General features: G+C 43.9%; 2 protein-coding genes across 6 annotated transcripts; one reads left to right on the top strand and one right to left on the bottom strand.

Moving 5' to 3' along the window:
* The first annotated feature begins 99 nt into the window (after nucleotides 1–99).
* LOC121307841 (TBC1 domain family member 20-like) lies at nucleotides 100–9,264 on the top strand. Of its 3 annotated transcripts, none has more exons than XM_041240134.1 (8): nucleotides 100–339; nucleotides 2,864–3,049; nucleotides 3,967–4,047; nucleotides 4,484–4,670; nucleotides 5,347–5,448; nucleotides 5,846–5,987; nucleotides 6,467–6,651; nucleotides 7,266–9,264. In XM_041240134.1, exons 1-8 carry the CDS (start codon nucleotides 276–278, stop codon nucleotides 7,519–7,521), a joined length of 1,203 nt encoding a protein of 400 aa, XP_041096068.1. In that variant the 5' UTR covers nucleotides 100–275; the 3' UTR covers nucleotides 7,522–9,264. The 3 variants fall into 3 exon arrangements, with proteins under 3 accessions (XP_041096068.1, XP_041096067.1, XP_041096069.1); XM_041240133.1 differs by having other exon boundaries at nucleotides 7,203–9,264; XM_041240135.1 differs by lacking the exon at nucleotides 5,347–5,448 and having other exon boundaries at nucleotides 7,203–9,264.
* A 491-nt stretch (nucleotides 9,265–9,755) lies between these two features.
* Nucleotides 9,756–20,434, bottom strand: rbck1 (RanBP-type and C3HC4-type zinc finger containing 1). Of its 3 annotated transcripts, none has more exons than XM_041240131.1 (13): nucleotides 20,393–20,434; nucleotides 19,185–19,275; nucleotides 18,656–18,800; nucleotides 18,079–18,175; nucleotides 17,335–17,533; nucleotides 16,579–16,727; nucleotides 15,969–16,142; nucleotides 12,674–12,834; nucleotides 12,269–12,380; nucleotides 11,983–12,162; nucleotides 11,667–11,765; nucleotides 10,859–11,002; nucleotides 9,756–10,470 (listed from the first exon to the last, which is right to left on the bottom strand). In XM_041240131.1, exons 2-13 carry the CDS (start codon nucleotides 19,237–19,239, stop codon nucleotides 10,390–10,392), a joined length of 1,596 nt encoding a protein of 531 aa, XP_041096065.1. In that variant the 5' UTR covers nucleotides 19,240–19,275; nucleotides 20,393–20,434; the 3' UTR covers nucleotides 9,756–10,389. The 3 variants fall into 3 exon arrangements, with proteins under 3 accessions (XP_041096065.1, XP_041096064.1, XP_041096066.1); XM_041240130.1 differs by lacking the exon at nucleotides 20,393–20,434 and adding an exon at nucleotides 20,043–20,278; XM_041240132.1 differs by lacking the exons at nucleotides 19,185–19,275; nucleotides 20,393–20,434 and adding an exon at nucleotides 20,043–20,275 and having other exon boundaries at nucleotides 9,757–10,470.
* Nucleotides 20,435–20,482: the final 48 nt, after the last annotated feature.

Raw genomic sequence — 20,482 nt, 5'->3', positions numbered from 1 at the left:
AAACTGCTACCCATGCAGAAAGGACTGAACTTTAAGAGCGACGTGTAAACTTTTGGGCAGTACGTGCGTGCGTAAGAGACTCAGTACGGTGGCGTCATCACGCACGGCGAGCGCTTTTGCAGTCAGACTGTCGGGCCTCGCTGAGGGAAGAGTGAGTAGGATGAAGGATGGAGAAACACTGAGAGGAAGAGGAGACGCATCGGGGGAACTCTGTGTATTTTCTCGTGTCAGTTTTAATAACAGCAGCAGCAAAAAATGAGCCGAGCGGCAAGAAAATGTATTTAAAGAAATCATGCAGCGTCGGCGCTACCTCTCGTTTAAACGGAATCGGGAAGCAAGGTAAATGATTGCATCGAGTCAGTGTTTACATTGAAAATGTCTTATTATTACTGTTATTAATAGAATTACAATTATAAGTATTAGTAATGACTGTGGCATTGCTATCAAAAACGTACAGTGTCGCCCAGTTTCTGGAATGGCAGTCGTAGTAGCTACATAACTCATAATAATATAATTAATATTGCAAGTTGTAATGTACGTATTGAATAGCGGATGTATTTAGAGCAGTCGCTGCCGGCCTCGCTACATTTAAATTGAACTGAAAAGACTACCATCAAAGGGTTTGTGGCGTGACATGTCGTTTCTATGGTTACTGACACTGTACCACATCCAAATGCTTGTTTTATTATTTTCGGAAGAAGCGCTGTGAAAGTTCAAAGTGTCAGGTGCTACGAACACCTCTTGGTACGGCAGCGGCGTACCTGACCGCAGGGTCGTTTGTAATCCAGTGTAGATGCACACAGCCGTGCCGGTTCAATTAAAATGAATGGAAATACCTTGAGTTTGGCCGTATTGATTGCAGCGCGTCTTACCTGTTAACACATTGCAAACTGTAGGCATGTGTTTGTGAGGAGGCTAGTGTTCAGCCTGGCTGTTCCTACCAGTAGGATTTTAACTGGCACTAAGGAACACATTCATAATCTAATCACCCATTTCACTCACTTCGTTTTTCTCAGATTCTGCCAAGAGTTTAGAATGCATATTGAAACGCAGCGATCGAGACCTATATTAGGGAATCGTTTTCTTCACCCAGGAGAGTGGGCTGCCTTGTATGCAAAAGGTCGATGGTTTGATAGCAGTGCTTTCAAAAGAAGCCTGTTGACGTGTTGGTGTATTGTTTTAGAGCTGTTGTGTTTGTGTGTTGTGCGAGGAAGGAGGGTGCCCATGGAAAGATATACAACACTTTGATGTTTTAATCTGCAGATTTCACTTGATAAAAAAAAAAAATGAATCAGTTTCCCAAATTCCATATGCCTTACTTGCTGTGTTTGCTGCGACTGTTGCCAAACTAAGCTGACAAGCATGCACCTGTAGCAAAACGTGTCCTGGGTTTTTATAAGCATGAAATAATCATGCTGACAAGCCTTCTGGTTAAAGCAGATACTGTGTTCAGCAGCCACAGACGGTCTTGCCGACTATTTTAACAGCAGCCAGGATGCATGTTATGCATTTGGAAAGAGAGCTGGACTAAATGTGGTCTCCTATTGAGAGAGAGTTAATGATCCTAACGAGGAGCTGAGTTTAGTGGGCTTCATTGTAATGCCTTCAAATGCATGCTGAGAAATAGGAAGAAAAACAATCACGTGCATTTTAAAGGGCTGTCTCTATTTCTTTTTATAGAAACAATGATTTTCCACTGCAGATAATTTGCTGTTTTTGTTCTTGTCACTGGATGCACTGATTTATTCAGGACCCAAATCTACTGGTGCTGAAACGCTTAGATCCTCCAATCATTTTTGCATGAAGCTGGCAATTTGTAAAATGCATTTAATCCATGCTGTCAGTCGTTTCATGTCTGGCTGCTTATATTGCACACAATATGTTACCAGAGTCTTTAAGAACCTAATGCTTCTGTACGAATGTCTAACACACAGTTCTGAGATCTGTAGTCCGGAGGCTATTGCAGGTTTGGTGATGCTTAGCAGCTGTTGGGGGAAAAGTCCCAACCCAACTTGTCGCCCTCATTGTCACTGAAATGGGCAGCGACAGCATTTATCCAGAGTGGTGTGTATATATTACATCATGGTGGATGGGCCGGAGAGGTTCTGAGGTGTTGGTTCTATTGGGTTTTATATCCGTAAAACAGCTCTGTTTGTTCGGACTGTGGACCTTTACTGGGGAGGAACCAAAAGCACACAAACAAACTGTAAAAGTAAGAACTGTTTGCTGTGAAAGAAGTGCAGTAAAAACAGCTAGAGCAGCAGGTGAATCCAGGATGAAAGGGTTACCTGTCTTAAGTGAAGAAAGTGGAACATGTCCATGGTGAGTTTAAAAAGCCAACACAATGCATGCTTGTATGGAAACACAGCGATAGTTCCTTCACTGAAGAACTGCGTGAGGTACAATTTACTTGAATATGTGTGGTTTGTACTAATATAATTTAATAATTTTAATATAGCCCCTTTCATAGTGGACCACCATCACAAAGCGCTTTACAAGATACGAGACTAGAGTGTGTGAACTATGCATCAGATGCGGAGTCACTTACAACAACGTCTCACCCGAAAGATGGAGCACAAGGAGGTGAAGTGACTTGCTCAGGGTCACACAGTGAGTCAGTGGCTGAGTTGGGTTTTGAACAGGGGACCTCCTGGTTATAAGCCTGTTTTTTTTAACCACTGGACCACACCGCCTCCTAATCTTTTTAATTTATTCAGTTGGTTGATGAAATTAATTTTCCCCATACTGGAGAAAGAATGAAGAGTCTGCAAAATGATGTCATATTTTTGTTTGTGTTTTTTTTTTTTTTTTTTTTTTTTTTATGACTGTACATTTGTAAACACGGTTGTCCCCTCTCTCTTAGATCATGAGTCTAAACGGAAGAGGAAGATGGCTGAGATTTCTCAAGCCCTGACCGCGACTCCCGTGGACGTGGCAGCGCTGAGGCGCATGGCGATCAGCGAGGGGGGGCTCCTGACGGACCAGATCCGCTGTAAAGTGTGGCCCAAACTGCTGAATGTCCAGACTGATGACCTGCTGGACAAACCAGGTAGCTACTGTACCCAATCTCACAAAGCACTGCATGCAGTTAATCCCATCAACCCTGAACCTGAAACTGATTCCAACGACAAAATGCTTTTGTAGTGTGAAGACAAAATACATGCATCTTGACTGCACGACACAAGGACAAAGGACAAAGCCGAACTGCTTTTGAATAAAGTAAATACATGTTTTTCTATTCCCCAGTGGAAAATCTCAAATGCAAGAGAAAAAAAATATATATCTCCAGAACCAGAATTAAAAGCAGAAGAGGTTCTCGGCATGATTCCCCTGTGTTTAGTTGCATGGATGGCAAAGGCATACAGGTTTAAAGTGAATTCCAATACTGTAGACATCCAGTATTTTATCCCTGACCCACACATAACTGTCTGGTTTGCAGAATAGGAAACACATTTAGCAGATTAAAATGTGACATTGCAAAGGATACTTCATTTAACTGGAGTGAGAAATCATTTTATTCTGCTATCACGGAATCCCTTGTGGACTTGCTTATGCAGGGTTTAATGTAACATTTAAGCTTTTCCATTTAGAGCAGAGGTAAAGACTTCATTAAAGAACTAGAGTAAGAGATTTAAAATCTTAGCTTGTGTAAAGCGACGGGCACATTTCGTTTTTCCTTCGCTTGTTTCACCTGGGTTTGTCCCCAGGGTTACACCTCCATGCTCATTGTTCTTGGTGTGATGTCTGGATGTTTGGACATAGCTGTGCATCGTGGCTCCTCACTTGCTCTGGGCTAGTTGTAAACGGCCCATCCGTTTATGAAAGGCGATTCCGAGTCCTGCAAACTAAACCCCTGTTAACGATTTTGTCCAGTGCATTGTCCACCTCCTCTCTGGTAACACAAGAGTTTAAAAGCGAGAGGTATTTATGAGATACGTTTCTTTCTTTTGTTTCTGTGTTGGTCAGGAGCAGCACTGCGAGAAAACAACAAAGATTACCAGCAGGTGCTGCTGGATGTGCGGCGGTCTCTGCGGCGATTCCCACCTGGTGAGTTTAACAGATTCATACACACGTTTAACTGCTAGTCAGTACAAGCCCCTGCTTCCTTTGCTTCAGGGATTAGCTCCGTGGGCAGGAGCACCAGGGACTTTGGGGTGATAGAGACAGCTGCACCAGGGACCTGCCAGCTCAAGTGGAGCAAGCTGGTTTGCTTGACCTCAAAATGGGAATTTCAGAGATGCATTCTCACCAAGGGGGGCTTGCACTGTCTTGCAGTGCTCCTCGTTTGCATGCACGCTTACACATACCACACCTACCCGGCACCCTTTCCTCTCATATGGGTTATGTCACATCATCAAGTGGAGATGGAAACTCCTCCCCAGAATTGGGTCCAGCTGGAATGACCCGTAGGTAACACTGCCTGTTCTGAGTGGTTCCTGGGTCCCGGAGCTCCACTCAAGGCTTCTCTTGCGTTGCTCCGCAGGGATGCCGGATGAGCAGCGGGAGGGGTTGCAGGAGGAGCTCATCGATATCATCCTGCAGGTCCTGCTTCGGAACCCCCAGCTGCACTACTACCAGGGTTACCATGATATCGTGGTCACCTTCCTGCTGGTCGTGGGAGAGAAGCTGGCCACAGCACTGGTTGAGAAGCTCTCCACGCATCATCTCAGGTACTAGAGGGTATTCAGCAGCTCGGTTTGATCCCTCTTAAAGGGGTTTACGATACCAACCTTCGATTAGAACTGTCTCCAGTGGCGTCCCAAAGACACACATGGGAAATGGAAATCTAGGGGGTCCCCGGGTGGCTCCCTTGCTAAAAGCACGGCCGCGGAGTGTGGAGGATGAGCCATGCCATCAGGGCAGAGCAGGTTTGCGTCCTGGCTGTGCAAAGTTGCAGATCTTCACCTTGAATTGCACAGGGAGCTTTGCATTGGCTCTGGGTAAAAGAAAATGAATCACTGAATGGTTATCTAGACTAGAATCTCCTCTCACTCTCTACCACAGTGACAAATTTGCTGTGGACATGTATAATGCATTCTGAATGTCTTTATATCAAGGCACGGTGAATCACGGTGCTTTACATAACCTTTTAACTGAGGGGGAGAGCTATTCCTTATAAAGAAATCCTTGTTTTCTTTAGTGCTTCATTTTCGATGAATGAATATAATTTCTGTCGGTGCCAGGAAGTCTTGGATACATTTCTATAGCCAATATTCATAACCCCTTCCTCTGCATATTGCTGGAGACATTTAATTAGCTTCCAACTATTTGCAGGTGTAAAAGGAATCATTAGTTGCTTGCCAGCATTCACAGTTCACTGTATCCACCTCTCTGTTTTTGTTTTAGGGATTTTATGGACCCTACCATGGATAACACTAAACACATTTTAAACTATCTGATGCCCATCATAGAGAGGGTGAACCCAGAAGTGCATGATTTCATGCAGAGGTACAAATATTGTGGTGTTATTCAAAGACAAACAATGTTTAAGCTGAAGGATTTGTGAAAAGATTGAATATAATACTTCTAGAGATTATGTAAACTGGTTTTTATCAGTATTGTTTTTATTTTATTTCAGGATTGTGTTCATAATGTTTGCTTCATGTTATAATTTGTTAAACTAAACCGTACTTTGAGATATTATGGAACCCTTAAGGGCAAATCAGCAAAGTGAAATTGTAAAAATGAACAGCTGCTCAGCTGTTGTTGCCTTGTGTCCATAGGTTAGTACACAGTGGGCAGCGGTGTGAGATGCCCATTCGGGCTTGGTGTTTTGTCTCTGCTGATGTCCCTGTAGCCCTGGGGTTTCCTCAGGAGGTAACTATGCTTGTGTGTTTTTCTCCAGGGCGGAGGTGGGCACCATCTTTGCTCTCAGCTGGCTCATCACGTGGTTTGGCCACGTCCTGTCAGACTTCAGACACGTGGTCCGGTTGTACGATTTCTTCCTGGCCTGTCACCCCTTGATGCCCATTTACTTTGCGGCTGTGGTAGGTTTTTTCGTTGCAGCAGGCTGGCAGGCGCTCAGCCGAAAGATGCATTCGAATGTGTCCTGTGAATCACCTGGATAGAAACTGAGGCTGCGCAGGGCGAAACGTTTAAACAGCGAACGGAAATACAAACCTGAACAGCTTAGTGTCTCCTGTTCTGTGTGGATCTTGCACAAGTCTCAGAAAGCTTTATTGTTTGTAATATCTTGATGCACTGTAATCAAACTCTGAGTGACAAAATCTACATAAAACAAAATTAAGTAAAATCTAAAATACTGAATCTGCTTTTTCACTGAAAACCTTCATGATGGTTTAAACAGTTAACAACCAATTTACACAGATGGGTTAGAAGACGTGCAGCTCAAACATCGCTCTCTGATAGTCGCAGTGAGCGGTTGCCATTACCGTTGTGAAAGTGCTGGTTTGTGTTTTTAATGCAGGATTGCAGTGTGTTTGTGTGTTTATTTCAATGTGTGCAGATCGTGCTGTACAGGGAGTCGGAGGTCCTGGAGTGTGAGTGTGACATGGCCTCGGTGCACCACCTGCTCTCCCAGATCCCACAGGACCTGCCTTACGAGACCCTCATCAGCCGAGCCGGAGACCTCTTCGTCCAGTTCCCCCCCTCGGAGCTGGCCCGCGAGGCCGTGCAGCAGCAGAGTCAGAGGTACCCCCCTAGGGAGGAATATAGGGGTTAAACCATAATACTTTGTGTCTGTGTGTGCAAGTACTATTATAAACACTAAGGGTAACGCCAATGTTTGGCCTGAGTGTTGTTAACAGTGGTTAAAATTCAGTAACACTTGGCTAACATCAAACTGAACTTTTACGACCCCTTGTGAAAACCTTCCAGTTTTGATGCAGAAAATTTAAATAGATCGCAGAATGGCATTATAAAACGGCTTGCTTCATAATTGCAGTTTATGAGTAGAATATGTATGTAAATGTTACTAGTCTGGGTCACGCTTGCATAAAAAAGCATCTCGTTCCGAGGACGTTGACAAGACTTGGCATTGTTTTAAAAGGGTTCACTTCAAACTGTGATATTATTCAGCCTGCTTTTCAGAAATGTATTTTCCAAGAATTACCAAGAACATTTGAATTAAAAAAAAAAAAAAAAAAGTGAATTGATTAACCACGGATTTCATATCAGTCTCCAATTGTTGGAGCCTAACACTTGTACTGACTTGTTTTTCTCCTGGGTTCACCTACCTCTAGTTGCAGCAGGTCTTCTGTCCCGGATAATTTCGTGCTTCCTCATGATGTTTGTTCCCTGCGCAGGACGGCTGTTTCAACATTCAAGGACTTCGAGCTGGTCTCTGCACAGCAGCGTCCGGACACGGTGCTCAGATTGCGCTTCAAGGAGCAGCGTACCAAGGAGGTGGACAGCAAGGCTGTGCTGGCCCGACCAAGGAGCAGTCGCTTTGTGAAGCTGGCAGTGATGGGGCTCACAGTAGCCCTGGGTGCTGCTGCGCTGGCAGTGGTCAACACCGCGTTCCAGTGGGCTCCCAAGATCGACCTGCAGCTTTTCCCATAACTGGAGGAATATGGTTTTGTTTTTTGTGTATTCCCTTTAAAAAATGTCCCAGAATGACTTTGGGAAGACTGTTTATCCTTCATTTGAAAGGACAGTGAATCGTTTTCTGTTGCAGCAGCAATGTCTGGAACTGCCTTTCATTTCTTTTGCCATTTCCAGAGGCTGCTGGTGTTTCTGAAGGTGTGGATTTCTTCTCCTCGTGTTTTAAGAAGCATTAACACATTTCAGTTTGCGTTGAAGAATAAGCTACTCCAGGAACCCCTTTAGGCAGAAAGAGAAGTTGTTGGGCTATGTGACAAATATTCATTGATTGCATATCTACAGGCGTAGTGAAGGGTATGGCATAGTGAAGTGGCAATACATCAACTTTTTACTGACCAAAAAAAATCTTTAGAATTATTATTATTTTATTACCTTTCCCCATTTGCATAATGATATAAACATGCATATAATAACCATACACAAGGTATTTATACACTGTAGACTGAAAATATGGAAATTGTGTAGGGCTTTATTAGAGTGTTAACTAATTGTAATTTGACAACAGTGCATACCTGTACCATTTCAGTTAGAAGCCCAAACTATATATTCCTCCATTACCCTGGAGGTCCAGTTTCCTTGGAAGCTTTTCCTGTACTTCATCCACTCTGAACAGGCCGTTCACCTGGGAGCACAGCTTTACCAGAGTAACTGCCACTGCTATTCCTGGGCTTGTGCAGGAGGCTGTGCGGTGGCTGCTCCTTCCTGTAGTCTCACAATAAGGAAAGAGAGCTTGTGCTGTGTAGCAGCTGGCTGTTATAGAGTCCCCCCTGTTTAACACTGTTATCCATGCAGGAAGTATATACTGCGAGGGCGTACCTGTGACGGGTGTACTGCTGTGCCATGATCTCTTTTATACAGTGCACTGCAGTAACTGTCTGCTGGGCGTTCTCAGACCTGTAGAAAGGTTGGCAATATTGAAATAGTTTGGAGCTTTGAACACTGCAGTTGCCAAACTACTTCAGCCGTTATTGCCAAAGCTAGTAGTCCTGTAGACTTCTGTATTATCATGATCATTTTTAATATGATTTGTATACATGTGGGTAGTTAACCTTATTTAAAACAAACAATCTAAAGTAAGGCAGACCAGCATGACTGTTAATTACCAGTCCCTACATCTTTATTGTTTTGTACACATTTTACATGGCCAAAAATGTTAATACTGGAGTACAGCGCTTACCCAAGATAATGTGTAACAAGTTAAAGGTTTTGCATCATGGATGTACAGCAGTATAACAGTATCATGAATGCAAATGAACTCTAATGGGTTCTAGAATGCAGACTGATGCAGCCGTCAGGCATGTTAATGGTATCTCGTGGTTCAGTCTGGTTTGGCTAAAAGCTAAGCCGATTCTGTTCGGAAGGTTGTTTCCACTTCAGCATGTCCATTTGCACCTCCGCTGGCATTCCTGATGATCTTTCCTATGGAAGCAGGCAAACCCCTTTTTACTTTCATTCCTGGAATCTGCTGCTGTGTAACAGCTGGCTCGTGGTTTTGAGCAGACTGTCCAAATGAATTCGTGCAGCTTTCAGCTGGTAGGACTTTAAAAAGAAGAAGAAAAAAAAACCTTTCCTGAAACACTGCATTGCACAAACAGACTCTTTTTATTCCAGAGCAAGGCACTGTATGACTGATTTTGTTCATGTACATTGTATCTGTTGTCTTATGCTGACTTAAACCACTTCAATAAAAGTTAAAATAACTGGGCGGGGTTGTCTGTGATGCATGAGAAAAAGAATACACTTCGGAAAGTTTGCTTTAGTCCCTTAGACTACTGCTTGTGTAATGTATCTGAGCCTGAAGTAGAAACTACTGTATGCCTAATGCAGCCTGTTATGCCAGCTGCTGTAACGACTGGAAAGGAGTGGATGCCAGTTCAAAGCTGAAGTGTTTTGACTTGGGGTGGTGCTCCGGGGTGGCCCAGGACCTGTTGCTGCTTACACTAAAATTTGCAGAGAAAATGTGTGTTCAGGTAGTCTTGGGAATTATTTTATTAATTATTAGGTGGAAAAGGGCATTTTTTGTTACATATGTAGCCTCTTGTACAACAATGTAAGTAGCACAAACTTTCACCCCTCACATGCAGTGTTTTATTACAAAGGTTACGTGCTGATCACCTTATCTAGCATGTGTATAGTGTGTGTGTGTGTGTGCGTGCGCGTGGGCTTTCTACCTGAGATTACAAAAAGGAACAAGAGCATTTCAGAGTGAACCCTTTAGTTTTATTTGCTATATATTGGAAAGAAAACACATTACACCACCTGATAAACATTAATGCTCTTTTTATAACATGCTGCACATGAAAAGATCTTTGCATTAATCAAATCTATTTTAATCTAATATTTCTTCACATTAACAAATATGCATGCTGCTCAGAAAGACTTGCAAACTGATTGGCTACAAAGCGATCTGTAATGCTTTGTAACCTGTCTCAGACCTCACCACCACAAGCTGGCAGCGATATCCCTACGCAACTGCAAGAAAAAAAAAGGGTAAGACAAGAACTACTTTTTAAGGAACTACTTCCCCCAGTGGAAGAACACAAACACTAAAATGCATGTTTCTTATCTTTGTTGACAGAGTTTTTATAATACCTTCCACATTCAGAAAAAATTAGATCTGACCAAAGATCATTACTGCCAAAAGCAGAAGGCGTAATGACCTCAGGTGCTGGGTATTATTATTGCTGTGATCTCAGTTTAGTGACCGAACACACTGCATATAAAAAAGGGGAAGACTGAAAGGGACAGAACCGTGATCAATCTCAAGTTCTTTAGTGCATTTCTATTTGTAATATGTTAGGCTCAATAAGAAGGAGAGGCTGATGCTCAGTGGCAGTTCTGGCAGTTGGGGTGACAGCGTGCCACATTGAATCTGCAGCCACACCCTCCTGAGGTATCCCCATGACCCTGGAATAAAGTAGAGACGGTCATTAAAACACTGCACAGAACACACAGCCCTGCCTAAAAACACAACTCCCCAGTTTGCTGTGATCAGAGTGAGCTGCTGAGTAAAGGATGCAACTGAACCCACAACCTTCCCTGCTGTGCCGGTTACCTGTGTGCATGTGTATGTGTGTGTCGGGGAAGAGGGAGCAGTATCACAAGACACTTCTATAAGACTGGACCACACCTTAATTCAGGGTTGGGAGAGAGCAGGGTTCATAAACAAGATCTGAGGCACCCGCGGGCTGTATGCCTGTTCATGTGATTTCAAGAAGACAGCTATGTGCTTTGATCATCTGAATGACTGCAGAACTTCTGTACATTTTCCTTCTCCCACAAACAAGTGGCTTACATTCGGCCCCCAGCGCGGGCCCCTGGTCACCCAGCAGATCTCCGTCTTGCACATGACGCAGCAGATCCAGTCACAGCCGTCCTTCTTCTGCACGATGATCTTACACCTGGGACAGTGCATCGCCTCCCCATTCTCCACCAGGGTCTGTGTGGGGAGGGGGAGAGTGATTGCAGAGTGAATACAAAGTGAATACAAAGTGAATACAGAGTGAATGCAGAGTGAACACAAAGTGAATGCAGAATGAATACAGAGTGAATGTAGAGTGAATGCAGTTAATAGAAGGTGAATGCAGAGTGAATATAAAGTGAATAGCGTGAATGCAGAGTGAATTCAGAGTGAATACAGTGAATTCAGAGTGAATGCAGAGTGATTGCAGAGTGAATACAGAGCGATTGCAGAGTGAATGCAGAGTGAATGCAGAGTGAATGCCTTCAGCCTCTGCTTCACCTAAAACAAAACATTGTTTTTTGTTGCAAAATGAGAAATAAACAATTGAGCCACTTCAGCGAAGTAACGAAGTCTGTGACAAAGCTGGCTCTCTCATCAGTCTGCTGTTTGAGCTTTTGCTTCACACATCACCAGCGGGTTTATCAATTACACGTTTTTACAGGAAATTACTCTTTCTTTACCAGCTCGCTGTATTTGATTTACAAGCAACTGCACACAAACATACAGTATATTTCTATACAGTACGTTTCTAAAATATTGTTGTGTTGTGATTCAGCAATATGCTAAAAATGTCTGATGAAAACCCCAAGCTAACCGTGTGACGGGTGCCCAGTGTGCTATTCAAACAGCTCAGTCTTACCTTGAGCATCTCCGTGGTCTGCCTGGCAGCGATGTCATTCTCCGATCTGATCCGGAGGTCATCCTGGTACTCCTTACAGTTCATTCCTTCATGAATCGCCTGCACCAGGGAGAGAACGCACAAACCCTGCTGACTCATTTCTTTATTTCTTTAAATGCAGTGCAGAATGAAGCAGCAAGAAAAGGCTCAAAGTCCAAATGAGCAAAGTGCATTTTATATTCCCTGATCAGTGAATCCAATCTGAATCCCTGATTTGCTCCTTTCATATAGAAGTGAATTGGAGAGACGAGGCCCTTGAGTGCCCCTGGAGTCTCACCTTGCAGAGCAGGCAGTTGTGTTTGTTGCAGAGCGGGCACAGGAACTCGTTCACCTCGTCCTCGAAGATGCACCAGCCCTGGCAGTCCGCTGTCTTGCAGTGGTAACTGTTTTCACTGCGGTTCTCTGCGATGTTGAGCCTCAGGTCTAGGAACCTCTGGTATTCCTGCTGGGACAGGAGCTGGGACAGGAGAAGGGGAAAGCATTGTGACGTCACTTAGTTGCCACGGGCGACGGTTCTAAACATTATCTTCATGGTTCCGTGTCTTGATGTTCTGTTCACTTACGGATTTGATTTCCCTGTCTTGCAGCTTCCCATCACAGGTGTATTCATGGTCGGCATATGGGCAGGCCACCTCGGGGTCCACGCTGTTGATAATCGTTCCTTTCAGGCATTCCCTGTGTGGAAAAACACAATCATCTGCAAGATGCACACCCAACAAGTGCAAAATCAATGTAGTTATTCATTTCTTTCATCTGTTTCTTATTGCACGGTGCAATATGATTTTGAAATCTGCAGATTAGAAGCCGTCACATCTAGAAATAACTCATGATAGTTTGCGTTTACTTTTATTAATGATTTGTCATAGCTTTTTTTTAAATCTCAATCTGGGATCTGAACGGGGGGGGTGGGGGGGGAGGGACATGGCCCCCAAGCCCCCCTTGGTGCTGGCCCCGGGTGGAGGAGATACCTGCAGACGTTGTGCAGACACTCCCGCAGAGTGACGCCCTCTCCTGGCTCAATGGTGCTGAAGCAGACAGGGCAGTCCAGCTCCTCGCTGTTGGGGACAAGGCTGAGCAGATCGGTGTCCAGCAGGCTCTGGAAGTTTTGTACCTTCTGCAGCTCCATCGTCTGGGGAACAGAATAAACCACACAAGGGGGGCGCAGTTACAAAGCAAGAGGGCAACACATTTTAAATGCATCCCACAGGTTCCAGTCAAGTTTACCTCGAGCCGCCTGTCACGTCCAGGTGACTGCAGCAGTGTGCCACTGGATCACGAGCGCTGTGCAATTACCTGATCCAAATAAAGAGCAGCTTGGAACCCACCCTGCCTGCCCGTGAATGTGTCTGTGTGGGTGAGGTTGACACAGCCTATTAGTGATGAGTGATAAGCAGGAACCCTGAGAGTTTGAGGTTGTCAGTATGTGCGTGTGTATGTGTGAGTGTTGGTATGCATGCGTGGGATTGCGAGTCAAAAAAAGCAACATTCTGATCACGTCTCAAATGCTTCTGTTGTAAAGTTTTCCAATGGAAGGTGCACTGTGAAGTCAGTCTGTATGGGAATCTCCCCGATCCCTTATCAAAGATCCCCATGGTATATCTGTAGTCATTCTGCGGTGCTATGCTTCTCCCCTTGAAGGGTTTGGCTCTCATTAACCAGCTTTCCCTCTGCTTCCTCTGTGTTTTACTACTACACCTACAGGGTTTTTGAATCCCTTTATTGTACTCTTCATTCACTCCTAGATCAGGGCTGCAATAAGCTGATCCACCAAGCCCTTTGCACACACCAGGGTCAGGAAACAGAGGGGTTCATAAACAGACAAACGATACAGAACTTCTACACATGTCATCAGGGTGTTTATTGTCTGCATGCATTTCAGATCTGCATTACACAGCTGTACATCGTTTCAATGTTTACACTTCAATTCAATTCAATGGACACTCATAAGAATGGGGTGCATTCTCTTCTAAACCTACGTGCTACAAGCAGACAAGTGGATTTGAGTCATGCGTATCGAAGCAGGTGCTTTTCCACATGGTAGGGCAGGGGGTTCGGATTTACTTGTGTCAGTTTAGCTTGATGCTATGAACCGTTCAATCTAAACACACAGCTATCAGACACTCGATCTTCATGTGCTTTCAGTGTTGCAGCCGAGCTGAGCTGAATGACACAGCATTGTGGAATCGGAGCGTTGGTTTTGCATTTTCATTGTGTCTCTAGATCATGCTTCTTGTGGGAGTGTCTCAGGGGCAAGGACGCTGCTTTAGCACGCTGATGCGCTCGTGGAAGCTGTGGCTGAGAAGATATTCAGTAACTTGCGTTTCCTTTAAAGTGCTCAGAAACATTAATTTCCATGCTTTTTCTGACTTTCAAAAAAAAAAGTTGAAGAGGGAAATAAAAGATATCTTACATTGTGATCGTCAGGGGAAAACAAACATGGAGTGTGAGAAACATTAGCGGCTTGCTTAACTTTCACTGTAGTGTCTTTTTGCTTGTTTTCTGCAGTTGCAAAAAATAAATAAAATAATATATAATAATAATAATAATAATAATAATAATAATAATAATAATAATAATAATAATTATTAAACTAAATACTAATAGTTCCAAAAATGTTACACATTGCTGAAGCACATGGTATATCAATTCAGTCCAGTTTATGGTTCCATTTACAGATCGATTATAAAACTATCAGGTCTACCTAGTTCAGTACAAAGCTAAATTCCTTTCCACTACAGCCAGGACAATAGCAGTAAGAAGAGAGATGCAAACGTGTATACGGTCTGCTCCTAATGACACCGCTATGGCAGCTGCTAATGCAGAGCAGCAAACTGGCCTGGAGTAAATACAAAGGGAAGCAGAATTAAGAGTACTCTGTATTTTGCAGTGCTTTTAACACTGTCCCTTATAGAGCTCAGCTTTAGAAATACTAACCATTTGTGTTGGAAACACACACAGGAGTGTATCAAAAGAGTTAAACAAGTCACAGAAACTCTGGTAACGTCTTCAGTAACTATACAGCACGTGTGTGTCTGTACATTTCATGAAGGAGACCTCCCAACTGTTCCTGGACGAGATGTTGGAAGAGTAAATAACATCGCACTTCAAAACCCAACATCCCACAAATATAAAACACCTAATCATTGACAGGGCTGGAAATGAGACTCCTATTGCATAGCAGTTTCACCCAATCCACGCTTTACTACCAGCCTGATTAGCCACAGTGTGTACAGGTAACAAGCTCAGGTGTGATGTATTAAACTCACAGTTAAACCAGGAATGGATCAAACTGCTGTGCAATGGGAGCCTTATTTCCACCCCTGCAATCACATGAAGAAGCAATTAAAACAGCAACTTAGAACTACATTTCGACAAACGTTTCAATGCGGACTTCAAAGCACTTGTGTCTCAATGCATTACTATGTACTGCTCAAGAGCCCTGGCCTCCCTAACTAGTGCAGGCAGGGCTGCGTGGCTCTGAATCTAGAGAGTCCTTCTCCAGTCTCTGTCTGTGTGGTAATCACTGATCAAGCTGTTCGTGGAATCGGTATAATCATTTTCCTTCTTCTTCACATCTCCAGCTTTAAAAAAAGACAAAGAGAAAGAAGAAATAAAATGATTACTAACTGTCTCTGTGTATGTGTATGTGCGTGTGTACGTGCGTGCGCACATGTGTGCGTGTGTGTGTGTGTTTGCCATGTTCTTTAGATCATTTTTAGAGAAGGACAGGATTCAACTCCAAACATGAAAAGACTGGGCCAGGCCCGACTCTGACTGCACCTCCCTAATTCATTCTTCAAGGCTGAAGTGTTTTGCTTTTTTAAATCTTAAGCATGAACCTGTAACACTGTCTTAGTGACAGCGAGATCTTTTTTAAATGTCGTTTTCAACTTATTACATGTTCTTAGTTGTTGTGTCTGCATCACAGTTCTTCTCTTCGGCTCGTGAGTGCTCATTGTGTCTTGGTTAGTTGTAGTACTGTGTGATGAAGTCTTACAGAGACTGGAGAATGGAGCTGCAATACACCTGGATGAACACACACAGACCAAGCCTTTAAAAACCATGTGCTTACCTCTCTTCAGCATAACACCTTTCTTGCAAGTCATGCAGCAGGTGCATTAGAACCCAAGCTGAAGTCTACAGAAAACTGATAAGGGACTAGAGATGCCAGATCATCAAAAACACTCCCAATGGCCCTATAGCAGTGTGCCCATGTTTCTGTGTGCTTGATCAGCAGTTCTCTGGATGAACGGAATGCCCTACCTCCTGGTACAGGAGCATCGCCATCTCCTCGCTGTGCAGCCTCTCCTCCTCCTCCTTGTCCGGCTGGTACTGGGCTGGGATCTGGTAGCCCGCCGGTCTGTCCGAGGCGCAGATCTCACAGCCGGGCCGGGTGGGCTTGTTCAGGAAGGTGCACCGAGTGCACTCCCAGCCAACCTGGAGGTACAGAGAGGAGAGACTCGTTCACACTCTTTAACCAGGACGGACCAGGGCTGCATAACACCTGTCACCAAGTTCCGGAGCCCTACTTAACTGAACCAGTTTAACCCCTTGCAGGTCTTAATCACTTCATTACTGAATGATACCTTTTAAATATGCAGGACCTTGGATCTCAAGTCTCTGACTAGGGCATCCTTGGGATAGGAGCTGGAGTTCAGTCATTCAGGCTAAGTTGAATACTGTCCAGTCAGAGTTCAAACTGGATTTGACTATGAATAGTGGTGGAACTGTCCTGCACGTCCTCTGGTCAGAAGAGAGTCTTATTCGAATGATCTAAGGAGTGGCAAAGTCTTAATACTGCCGCCTCTTAACTCTAAGCTTCCCTGAAACTATAGTGCCACCGTGTCCTGCCGTGAAGGGTTGCAGACCCTACCTTAGGTTTGGGTTTGAGAGGAGGGGGTGCAGGTTTGGGAAGTTTCGGGGCTACAGCAGGGTCAGGAGCAAACACCAGCATTTCCTTCTTGGGGGTCAAGGTAGCTGTCCCCCGGGCTTTGAGTGTTCCATTGACAGCTGTGTAGATTTCTACAAATAATAATAATAATCATTAATCAATTTTTTGGTCATGCAGTGCATAGCACAGCAGGGTAGTGTATTGCAGTACAGTGCAGTGCAGTGGATTGTAGTTCAGCACTGTATATTGTGCTGTGCACTGCACTGTATTGCATTTCAGTGCAGTGGATTGTAGTTCAGCACTGTATATTGTGCTGTGCACTGCAGTGGATTGCAGTGCAGTGGATTGTAGTTCAGCACTGTGTACTGTGCTGTGCACTGCAGTGCAGTGCAGTGGGTTGTAGTTCAGCACTATGTATTGTGTTGTGCAGTGCAGTGTATTGCAGTGCAGTGCTATGGATTGTAGTTCAGCACTGTGTATTATGCTGTGCAGTGCAGTACATTGCAGTGCAGTGCTGTGGATTGCAGTGCAGTGTTGTGTGCTGTGTAATCTGCGCACAATGGGCTGTGTTGTGCATTGCCGTTGGGGATTCTGTCCTGTCCTGTCTGTCAAGTGAGATTAAAAGCTCTAAATGCAGACAAGCTCTTTGGCATTGTGGTTAAGACGCTCTGTTGTGGTATGCAGGCTCGCCGGTCCGCACCTAGCCCCTGTCCTGTTACATGTGCAATGTGCACTGACCCCCGAGCAGTTTCCTCTCCTCCTCCTGCTGCTGCAGCTCCTTGGTCAGCTGTGCTTTCTTGGCTGTCCTGATGTACAGGAAGGCTGTGTCCCCGTCTCGTTTCACCCCGTGGCTCCCCAGCGTGTCAGGGTCCTTGGCCAGGCGCTTCCCTATCACCCAGGTCTGCAGTGACGGGTGGAACCCATAGTCACTGTTCACCTGGGGAGGCAGAGCAAAGGATCTGGCATGAGTTCTGGAGCTCGGAGCAGAAAACACTGGCAGGACTGGGCCTGGAATGGGCAGGACGGGCTGGACTGGGCTGCACTGGGCTGGACTAGGATAGAGAGAGAGAGTAATTAGCTTGGCTGATTGAAAAGCCAGAGTATAACAGCTGTGATCTAGACAAGGGGAGAGAGGAGTGCTTGGAGGAAACACAATACTAGAAGTAGCACCAAGGAGGCCTGATCCCTCAAGGTTCAGTAACTACCAGCCAGCTTCTGAAACACTTTTAACCGGCACCTGGATTAGTCCTGTTTTTTTTTTTTCTTCTTTTTTCTTGTTTTTGTCTTTGCACTCTCCTGGCTTCTTTGTTCATTTTGAGACTTGAACTGAAGCCCTCATTAAAAGGGGACTCTTTAGTTTTGTCGGCCAAGCTGATTTGAATAGAGTTGTGTTCATACAAAGCTGCTTTACTGTATGTGACAGTGTAACTGTGAAACAGGAGCAACTCTACCAGCAGAAGCATCACAATGAACTGGCGTTACCTTTTCCTTCAGCTGTGCGATGGTCATGTGTGAATACACAGCCATGGAGATGGGGACAGTAGACTGGGACTGGGCGTCTTCCACTCCCACCTTCATCCTGTGTGGACATGATCAGAGCTCTTTGAACAGAACCACTGCAGCTTCCTAGAGGCACGGCTGCTAACCAAGGTTTTCAATCTATTCCCTCTCTCATTAGCTGTGTTAGTACCACGGCTGCAGTGGGTTATGTGTTCTCAGAGATACCCTCGTGTTCCAATGAAATGCTAGCAAAGAACCAGGAGATCAGTGATTAAGTGGTGCAGTACATAACTGGGGTTGTTTCTACAGGAACCGGAATTCTGAACTCACATTTAACAAAGGTACCTGCTGTACCTAGGCTGTCCAAACTTGAGTCTTCCACTCCTGGTCTTTGTTCCAACCCTGATCTAACTGGAACCAATGAACCCTCCATCCAGAGCCTGAAGTGGTTCATGATGTCACTCCACATGTTAAACCCGGAGTGGAATATCGCTCCTGGACTGGGATGGGACCCCCTGTTCTACACAGTTGCAGATGACTGGTATTTAGTCTTGCTCACCGGATTTCATCCTTTGGGTAGGTATCCTTGTGGACACTGACTGTGACAGAGACCTGCAGCTTCGCCAGCTGGCCTGCACATTGATTGGCTTCCTCCACGTCCCCCAAACTAATAGCCTGAGTCAGGGTCAGGGCCAACTCTTCAGCTGCCAAGCAAAAATAATAGATACTTTTAATGAATTATAACCGATGCCATTAATACTGGATCATGCAGTCTGTCCAGGCGGAGAAATGTTACACGTGTAAATTATTTTAAAAAGTTCTGTAATTAAGTACTGTGACTCATAGATGACATCTTAGTTGTTTGCATGTATGAATCTGAATATTACGGCTGATTTAACCATTTTCATATTCCCCTCACCAAGTATGGGATTTCTGTGTAGTTCACAGTGCCACTTGGTGGCTGAATGGTAGAACTGCAGTAAGTGAGTTATTAGAATAAGTTTAAACCAATTTAAATGTTTTCTACCACTGCAGTGTCTCTCTGCAAGGTTTGTTTGGTATGAGTCATTTTAAACAGAATAACCCACCTTTACTTGTCTTAGCTTTTGAGGTGTGTGAAATTGAGTCTTCAACCGATGCCATTATTTTTCAATATTCGACAGCTTGACAGACCTATAACTGCACGAATGAAAAATAATGAAATTCAACTGGGTATGTGGAAAATATCTGTGCCACTGATTTGTCTGACGATTCAACAATGCGGCAAGAAATGATGTTTTTTTTTTTAACGGGATAGCACAGGTAATGGAACCTAACACAGAAGAATACAGGTGTGTACCAAACATTAGGACAATACTTCAAAGTGAAGGGCCACGTCCAATTCCATTCCAAAGTCCTTCAAAAAGCGATTCCCCTGTCACATCCATTACAGGAACCATATCGATTGTATGGCAAACCTAAAATATTTCAGAATGAGGGAGGCAAATGCAAAATACTGGACAGTGTCGGTATACTCGTGCTGTTCTTATTAGCAACCTCGAATGATAACCCCAGCAAAAATACGACCAGATTATAAGATTGTGCGGTACTGACAAGACGAAGATGAGACCATTAAAGAGGAAACGTGAGTCATAACTCGAGTGAAACACAAGAATCCATATTCACAACGTATCTAATTTAACAGTTTCGTTATTAGACGCCAAAATAGTTAACTATAATCACACTTTAGTATTTTATCACTACCCTGTATCAATCCATCCGTCAGATATTTTTACTTTTGTTTTATAAATCGTGTTGAATCTTTTTATCTGCAGATTTGCCCCGCGCCCACTTCGCGTTAATAACAAGTCGAAGCTCAATTCCTACCTGAATGTATGACAAGAGTGTGTAAGAGCAGACTTTGACAATAACCAATTGAAGGTTTTACAGTTAAAGGATATACCTACCTTTGCTTTGTTTTCTCTCACTCTAAACCATTATCAGAATGTTACCCGAAATTTATGGCGAGGGTAACAGTGCTGCTCTCCTTGTGTACAGAGGTGTGTGTGTGAAAACAAAAAGTGAAACCAAAAACTATACCAGGAAGTTAACGGACGTTTTAACGAAAACAACACATCGTGCATGTAAATATAGCGATACACTCGTAGGCTGGGAAAAGACGATATGTGTAGAAGCTATACGATTAAGCTATAGAAATAATTGTCAGAATTTTTCTATATATTATATATATATATATATATATATATATATATATATATATATATATATATATATATATAGTTATAATATAGCCTACCAGTTCACCAGGGGTCTGTCACAAGACATTTTACATGGCGTGGTGTAAGATAGTGCTGTCGTTATAATTATTGATTGATTTTTTTTTCCC

This window comes from Polyodon spathula, chromosome 59 (assembly GCF_017654505.1).
Source record: "Polyodon spathula isolate WHYD16114869_AA chromosome 59, ASM1765450v1, whole genome shotgun sequence".
Classification (NCBI taxonomy): domain Eukaryota; kingdom Metazoa; phylum Chordata; class Actinopteri; order Acipenseriformes; family Polyodontidae; genus Polyodon; species Polyodon spathula.
This window is presented reverse-complemented; position numbering and strand designations above follow the sequence as displayed.

Bases quoted from the DNA above. Each gene is read 5' to 3' on its own strand.
- LOC121307841 (XM_041240133.1), top strand. From the start codon at position 276: ATGTATTTAAAGAAATCATGCAGCGTCGGCGCTACCTCTCGTTTAAAC. The intron at 4,048-4,483 runs GTGAGTTTAACA...GTTGCTCCGCAG, and splicing joins TCTGCGGCGATTCCCACCTG to GGATGCCGGATGAGCAGCGG. The intron at 5,988-6,466 runs GTAGGTTTTTTC...CAATGTGTGCAG, and splicing joins CCATTTACTTTGCGGCTGTG to ATCGTGCTGTACAGGGAGTC.
- rbck1 (XM_041240131.1), bottom strand. From the start codon at position 19,239: ATGGCATCGGTTGAAGACTCAATTTCACACACCTCAAAAGCTAAGACA. The intron at 11,766-11,982 runs GTGAGACTCCAG...TCCCTGGTGCAG, and splicing joins ACAACTGCCTGCTCTGCAAG to GCGATTCATGAAGGAATGAA. The intron at 11,003-11,666 runs GTAAGACTGAGC...CTCCCCACACAG, and splicing joins AGACCACGGAGATGCTCAAG to ACCCTGGTGGAGAATGGGGA.